The sequence below is a fragment of the Plecotus auritus genome (assembly GCF_963455305.1).
Source record: "Plecotus auritus genome assembly, chromosome: 1".
Lineage (NCBI taxonomy): Eukaryota > Metazoa > Chordata > Mammalia > Chiroptera > Vespertilionidae > Plecotus > Plecotus auritus.
Genome location: NC_137770.1, coordinates 65,304,505 through 65,312,865, shown reverse-complemented (window position 1 = coordinate 65,312,865; position 8,361 = coordinate 65,304,505). Strand labels below are relative to the sequence as shown.

The following is an 8,361-nucleotide window of genomic DNA, read 5'->3' as shown; positions in this document are numbered from 1 at the left end:
AAACTTCTCTTCTACAAATTGAAAGCAAGAATAAAAATTTTGAGAAGATACTTCCAGGAAAGGTATGTGTAGAGTGAGTATATAGCCTCATTAAATATTGCCAATTTTAAAAATTGAATTTGGCTGATCATACACACAAACCATCGAAGTTTACATATTTTTCTGGATGAATTTCAAACATATTGTCAATATAACATTTCTATATCATGAGCTACAAAATAATTCATAACAAATCTATAGACCATATGCAAGTTTTATTTAAATAATTTAACAGTGCACAGAGAGCTAATTTGTAAGTATAAAAAATAGATGGTTTAGCAATCAAATATAAACACCACACGGAAACAGATTACACACACACTATCAGGCCTTTGGGAGATTAAGGCAACATTAATATCTCAAGTAATTTTATGGGAATACTTTACTCATAGAATAGATGTTATTAAAACATCTCAAGACATTTTTCAGTATGAAGTCTTCTCTTCCAGTTTTCTTGTCAATAAATTCTTCTTAAATACTGTACAACTATTAGTCAAGATTGACAAAGGGGCTGTCAAAGCCGCTGTCCTGCTGGCTGGACAGAGGGGCCATCAGCTTTCTCGAAGGTTGCCGATGCGCTGAGGACGGCTCTGCACTGCTCAGCTTTTTGAAATCTGACGCCAACGAATCAGCCTTAGGATGAGATGGGTGTCCAGGAGCCATGCTGACCTTCCCTGGCTGGGAATACATGGCTTCTTCGAACAGGTCTGGAATGCGACCGGTCCGACATTTCATCGGTTGAGAATTCTTATTATTTTTCTCTTTATCTGAAAGGCAACCGGCTGCGAAGAACTGTCTGAAATGACCAGCCTCGGCGAGCGTATCCAGAGTCTCGTGTGGCCCTCCGCGGAGAAAGGACACCTCGCGACTGCTGCAGGGCAGGGTGGCGCTGCTGCCATGCCAGCCCAGCGAGGAGGCACCGAGGTCCCCGCCGTCCTTGACCGGCGCTTCCTCCACACCCGGACGCTCACTTTTCTCCGACGCAGCATCTTCACTTTCACTGAGGGGAACACACTTGTATACTTTGAAGCCCAGCCTTTCCTTAGGACTCCGACAGGTTAGGTGTGCGGATCCGGATTCGGAAAGACCCGGTCCATTTCTCGGCGAGGACTTCCTTCCGCAGGGTCCGAGGAAGGGGTATCCGGCGGCATGCAGACAGGATTCCGAGCCGGCGGCGTCACCGAGGAGGTCTTTCTTCTCGTGCAGACCAAAGCCCCCTTCGCCCCCCCAAGGAACAAACTCGGGAGAGGCAGTCCTTGGCGACACGTCCCGATGTTTGCTATCCTCACACGGAAAGTCCGGATGGGACCCTTTGGGACCCACGTGCTTTGGGTCCCCAAGCTCCGCCTCCTCCAGCCGCCTCCGTAAGTCGCAAGCAGCCCTCCTCTTGGGGACCTGGTCGCACGTAGTTTTGGGAAGAGGTTTCATACTGTTTGATTTGCTTTCAGTGTGACCCGGTATAGTCTGGTTCACGTCATTACTTTTTGATTTTTCAACACCAATTATCTCTGAAGTCAGGGGCAGTACTACAATAATACAAGGGAACACAAAATTAGGGGAATGTAAAACTAGGGGAAAATTAACATTGAAAGAGAAGGACATTTTATGTATTCCCAAAGAAGGCATATTTATTTTAATCACTCTCAAAAATACATCAATGTCAACATGTTAAAATCCTCTTTTATATACACGCATTAGAAAAAGGTAGGCAATTTTGTTATTGAAATCTGATACATTATTATTGCTAACCACCGGGTCTATCATTTTCTGCAACATGTTATAACATTTTAAGAGCCAATTGCGACGTTTCCAGTCCTGTTCTGATAGGGAGTTTCTGGTGAAGAAAGTTGACTGGAAGAACCGCACTGCCCAACACTTATGCCCCCCCACACACAGCACAAACTAATCGGAGTCTCTCATTTAATCAGCGAAGGCATTAAACCTGACCCGAGGCAAAGGAGCCACAGGGCACAGAATCAGAGGCAATCTGTCTCAGAGGAGTACAGCTTGGTCCCCACAGTCCCCGAAGAGGGCTTTGACTGGGAACACTGTTTGCACACTGTTGCTCCAAATCCAGACAAATCTTTTCTTATTATATGCCACTGCCCTTTTCTACCAGGTTCACGTTACCATTCCAAAATTCACACAAAGAATTACATCTACTAATATCAGACTCGGTTTCCTGAACAATTTCTACCTGAAGCTTCCCAGAGTCCAAATCCGGCTCCCTGACATCCATGTGGAATTTACCAATGCTTTCATGTATTTTCACCAGCTGTTGCTTTACATATTCTAAAGCTTTTTTTTTTGTAGAAAATGAAAGCAATTATATAGCTTCTTGGGAGGCAATTCCTTGATCATGAACTTTGGTCCCTTTTAATGCTAAAACTCTGTAATTTACCTAATATTGCATTTAACTCTATAATTTTTCTAATATCAGCACTGCATTGACTAGGTATGTCACCCTCCATCCCTTTATTTTGAATTTTAAATGTTCTTCCTGTGAAAAGGACATATGTCTGGATTTTTAAAAAACTGTTTGCAAATTGTGGTCTCTTAGTGAGTTTAAGCTATTCACATTTGGTGTGATTGCTGATATTTCAACCAATTATTGTTTCCTACTTACCCATGCTTTCTAGTTGTCTTTTTCCTCTTCTCGATTCTGTGAGATTAAGAACATCTTCTTCCAAGTTTTTCCCCCAGCAGTTTGAAAGTTACATACTCTATTTCTATTTATCTATTGGTTATCCTTAAATTTCAATACACATACTTAAACCTATATTTTTCTAGTAATAGCTAGAATTACCAGTATCTATATCCTCTCCTTGAAAATAATAAAAATCTTAGCCTATTGTTAGTTTCCGCTATAATCTTCTCTTACATTTTTCTGAGAATACTATATTTTTCTAACATTCTCAGGTCCTGCTGTTTGTTCTACGAATTCTATTTCCTTAGGTATAAGTTCTGTTTTTTTGAGTTTGGTGCCTTTTTTCATGGTACTGGCTTTCTATAAATATGTGATGATGCTTACCTTTTGCTGTTGGTTTAAAGGAGTTGGGAATGGAATGGGAAGAAATGAGCTGCAGGGTAGAAAGACCTAAAACCTGGTACTCTGGCCCTGGCCAGGTGGCTCAGTTGGTTGGAGCATTGTTCTATACACCAAAAGGTTGCAGATTTGATTCCCAGTCAGGGCACATACCTAGGTCATGGGTTTGATCCCCAGTAGGAGTGCATTTGGGAGGCAAGTGATCGATGTTTCTCTGTCACATAATGTTTCTCTCTCTCTCTTTCTCTCTCTCCCTTCTTCTCTCTCAAATCAATAAACATATCCACCAGTGAGGATAAAAAACATTAAATTAAAAAATACAAAAGCTGGTCCTCTGAGCATGTGGGCTCCCACTCTGCGTCTTGGTGTGGCTGGCCACCCCGAACACTGCCCTGCTTCCAGGCCCTTCTTCCTGTTGCTCTGACCCAGCCCAATATTGGGGTTGGGGAAGGGAGAGGAGAAGAAATGAAGAGGGTGACCCCACCTGGATCCTGCTGTTCTAGAACCCCAACTAGTTTTCCTATTGGGATTGCCCAGGCTTACTTCTCCTGCAACATAACCACCTTCGTCTGTGGGACAGTTCTGATACTGCTCCTACTGTGGCTGTCATCTCTGGCAGTTCTGAACTGAGGCTCCTCTCCTCAATCTTCTCCTGTCTTCTTTCTTTTAAGATTTCTCATGGCTTCTGGCCTATCAATCACACTTTTCTAAGCCCAGTTATAATTTCTTCTTTACGGTTGTTGTTTACAATCTTTTCTATTATTTCTAGGGATGGAAGCAGCAACAGGAAGCTGATGGGTTTGCTGAGTCTGCCTACTTGAGCTGGAAACGACACTGTTTTGTACATTTCCAGTTTAAGTAAAAAACACACAGAAGTTAATAAATTACCTCTCACTCCCTACATTTCCTGTTTTGTTTTGTTTTCATTCAAAAAATATTAAGTATCAAAAGAAAAAAAGAGAGAGAGAGAGAGAGAGAAAACCCCGCAAGTGACTCATGACATACCTGACGCTGTGGTTTTGCTCTGGGATCTGTTTGCAATAGGTGTTTCCAGCAGCTTTGCCATTGTAGCAAGTTTGCTAGCAGCATTCATAATCTTTTTCTCAGCTCTGTGGGAATTCCAGAACATTAAATTAATATAGTTTAAAGGAAAAAATGAGTTTCCTTCACCCCAGGACTTCTGTTTTCCTCTTAGCTCTGCCAACATTAGAGCAGCACAGCCTTTGAGCCTCTCTTAACCCCCAATGGCTGATCATGTAGAAACAGTTAATAGCGTGATTAAGCAAAATGCTTAGAAAACAACATGCATCATGGTACTCTAAGGACACGATGTTTGTTTAAACTTACCCCTCCTGTTTCCCATTATCCTGCAAGATCTGCTGGAGGCATGTCAAATAGTACGTGCGCATCTTACGGATGGTTTCTTGACGTTCTCGCAACACCTCTGCCTTGACCATTTCCGCAGCTCTCTCCTTACTCTCCCGAATGTACCGCAGCATGTCACCTGCGGGCAAGGGGAGGGGGAGAAGTGTGCGTGTGCGTGTGGGTGTGCGTGTGTGTGTGCGCGCACAGAGAAATCCCCACAGAGGCACGTTTGTTACCAATTCTTCAAAAACAAGAGAGGCAGACTTCAGACCAATTTTCTAAGAGATGAACTGATTACAGGTATAATTTAAAAGCTACACTTTTCCACGGTCATTAAAATGGAACATTTCCGATGACTATTTTGGTAGACTCAAAGGCAAAGGAATCTAAAAGTCTTTCCAGAATGATGACAGCCACATATGGTAAGGACACAAAGTACATTCCCCGGGGAGATTCTGTCCTCTTCTGAAACACTGAGATAAGAAAACGACCATAAACACAGGGTGGGGCAAAAAGTAGGCTTACAGTTGTTCATATGGAAAATGCAATCATTCAGAAATAATAATACAAGGATAAACTTTCACATACAACTGTAAACCTACTTTTGCTCCACCCTGTATGCATTTTACTTGTCTATTAGGTCTGATTAAAAGAGAAAAAAAGAAATATACAGGAAAGGGGAGCCAGAAAGGAGGAGAGAGCAGACACAGAAGGAGGCAAAAGGAGCTGAAGAGACTCAGAGTCTTCTGTTTACTTGTGCTCTGAAAATTCATGTTTCATCATGTATTCAATCCTTTCAGCACTGGTGAGCATTCAAGTATATGGAATCTCACCAACCACGAGAGAGAGGTGCACAGTGCTATTGCAGGGAAAGGAATGGGACTCACGTTGCCTTCTGAAATTCACATTTAAAATAGTCCACAAGCTTTCAAAATCTCTTTTTGTCTTTAAGTCAGCATGCTTTGATGGGGAATACCTTTAGCTAAGGTTGACTTTTGTTACCAAACGCAGGCCTGCATCCTCCATCTAGAATATCACCACCCCTGTTATATTAAGGATTCCAATTCACAGAGAACAGTTAGCTTGTCCTGAAAAATCACATGTTCTCTGCAAAAATACTGATAGACTACTTTTCACTATCTGAAGTGGGGACAATGAAAACAAAGTACATGTCAACACAAAATTTCCCACCAACTTCTAAAATGTAAACACATGCACACACAAGTTATATTAAAATTTCACTTCTCAATTTCCCAATTAATATGATTGGTAACAAAAATTGCCTTGTTTGTAGTAATAGAGCCTCTGTTAACATAAGCGGCAACTGAGAAGCAAATCCTCTTAAAATGATACTAAATGGGCTTTTCAAACATCTACTTGAAAAGTAGATGATTCTCATGATCTACGAATTATATTCGGAACTTGAGACCTGCTCCACTCCTTCTGTTAAAAATGAAAGCAATGTTAGGACGTAAATATACATTTCTTCTATATAAGTGTTGGTTATTGTTCCGGGACACACACATTCTATGCAATATTTATTGTAATTAAAAACCAGGAGGTATTCGTGCTACTGGGAAAACATAACTGAAGAAACGCTCTGCGGGGTGCACTGCACCACCTAGGACTGAAAAGGCCTTGGCAAACAAATGCATGTCTACAACTTAGTCAAAATAATGAGAAACAGGAGAAGGACCCCTAACTAGATCTGTTTTCCATGGTCCTTAAAAGTTGATGGTAGTAAAAAAATAATTTAACACTCAGGTGACCTTTTCTTTGCTACCAGTTAAAAGATTATAACATTTTTAGTTTAATATCAGTGTCCAAAAAAGAAACAGGATAATCAATAATATAAAAACAACTCTATCCTCATATGTCACTTCCAAAAGAAATTACTGTTTAATTAGGAAAGGTATCAATGTTCTCCTATACAAGCTGGTAAGAGTCTAGGATAAAGTAGTTTGAAAAATTCCCAAAAATTACTACTGCTAGTAACAAAAAGGCCAAACCACTTGAAAATCGTGGGACTCTCTCTCGGGACTTACGCTTGATTTTTTTCACTGCTTTAATGTACTGCTCACGAAGCTCTTCCAAGGCCCCCTGATTGCACGCAATGGCCCCTTCTGACAATGACCTAAACACAAACAGAAGGTTGCAAAAGCATAGGTTGTAAGTGTAAAACTTCTGTCTATATATTCCAATAAAACAAATTGAAATATGCTTAAAAGTTCACATAGGAGAATCTTTATTATATAGTTATTTAAAATAGAAGAAAAATGAAAACAACTGAAATGTTATGGTTACTTAAATAAGTTGTGGTAAATCCACATGATAAAAATCTATGCAGCATATTATAGAGTATATGATGAGGTGAGGAAATGTTAATAAAGATTACAAAACAGCTTTTACAATATTCTCAATTTTTAAAACATGTGCACATGGTATGTGTATATAAAGGAGCCTAAATGATATAAAATAATAGGTTAAAAGAGGGTATCCCAGGGATAGGATTTTGGAAGATTTTCTTCTTTTTTTTATACTTTGTGCCACATAGTTATGCACCACTTAATGATCAGGATAAGTTCTAGAAAATGTGTCACTAGGCAATTTTATCATTGTGCAAGCATCGCAGAGTGACTTTCCACAAACCTAGATGGCATAGCCTACTACACACGTAGGCTATATGGTGTAGCCCAGTAGTCAGCAAACTGCGGCTCGTGAGCCACATGCGGCTCGCGAGTCGCAGTTTGCCGCTCTGTTGACTAATGAGTTTGCCGACCACTGGTGTAGCCTATTGCTCCTAGACTACAAGCCTGTACACCTATCACTGTATGAAACAACATAAGATTAAATCAAGCACCAGAAATAATGATGCGAACAGGAAACATAATAAACATAAACCAGTAACATAGTTATTATCATTACCAAGTATTATGCACTGTACATAATTATATGTATTATATGTTTGTATGACTCATCAGGTTTGTTTACACCAGCATCTCCACAAACACATGAATAAAGTGTTGCATTTCAACAGCTATGAGGTCACTAGGAAGAGGAATTGTTCAGCTCCATTATAATCTAACTAGAGGCCCAGTGCATGGATTCATGCACTAGTGGGGTTCCTGGCACCAGTGCCTTATCGGGGCCATGAAGGGACTGCAGGAGGGCTCCAGGTCATGTCCGGCCCATCTCACCCAGTTCTGATCTGCCAGACTCCAGCAGCAAGCTAACCTACTGGTTGGAGCATCTGCCTCCTGGTGGCCAGTGCACATCATAGCGACTGCAGTTGAACACAGCATATTAGGCTTTTATTATATAGGATGGGACTACTATCATGTATGAAGTCCATCATTAAGCAAAATGTTGTTACACGGCATAGGAATATATAACAATGACAATAATTGATTTTCTTTTCTTTTTTTAATATATTTCTTCATTGATTTCAGAGAGGAAGGGAGAAGGAGAGAGAGATAGAAACATCAATGATGAGAGAGAATCATTGATCGGCCTCCTCCTGCACGCCCCCTACTGGGGATCGAGCTCACAACCCAGGCATGTGCCCTTGGCCAGAATCAAACCTGGGACCCTTCAGTCCGCAGGCTGACGCTCTATCCACTGAGCAAAGCCGGCTAGGGCAATAATTGATTTTCCTGGTATATTATCAACACGATTGATGTAAATAATTTAAAGATACCTAGAAATAAGCAATTTCTTGAAAATAGTAAAAGTATACCTTGGTGGTAAGTTACGAAGGGTTCTCAGTTCTTCCAATTTACTCTTCATGTCATTGTTTTCTTCTATTAATTCTTCAACAACTTTACTGTTCTCTTCTAAAAAAGAAGTTGATAGCATATTGATCAATTAATCTTTTTTTTCTCAGCATCCTGTTCCCTTATGTTCACAACCCA

The 8,361-nt window shown here is 40.6% G+C and overlaps 1 protein-coding gene across 1 annotated transcript in view; it reads right to left on the bottom strand.

The window, feature by feature from the left end:
- Nucleotides 1-242: 242 nt before the first annotated feature.
- CEP152 (centrosomal protein 152) overlaps nt 243-8,361 on the bottom strand; it is a 104,736-nt gene continuing 96,617 nt past the window's right edge. The window contains exons 23-27 of the mRNA XM_080677406.1: nt 8,187-8,283; nt 6,496-6,584; nt 4,433-4,589; nt 4,091-4,194; nt 243-1,565 (exon numbers count right to left, since the gene is read on the bottom strand). Of these exons, the coding sequence (XP_080533532.1) occupies nt 529-1,565; nt 4,091-4,194; nt 4,433-4,589; nt 6,496-6,584; nt 8,187-8,283 (1,484 nt within the window). The 3' untranslated portion in view covers nt 243-528. The remainder of the gene's footprint in view (nt 1,566-4,090; nt 4,195-4,432; nt 4,590-6,495; nt 6,585-8,186; nt 8,284-8,361) is intronic.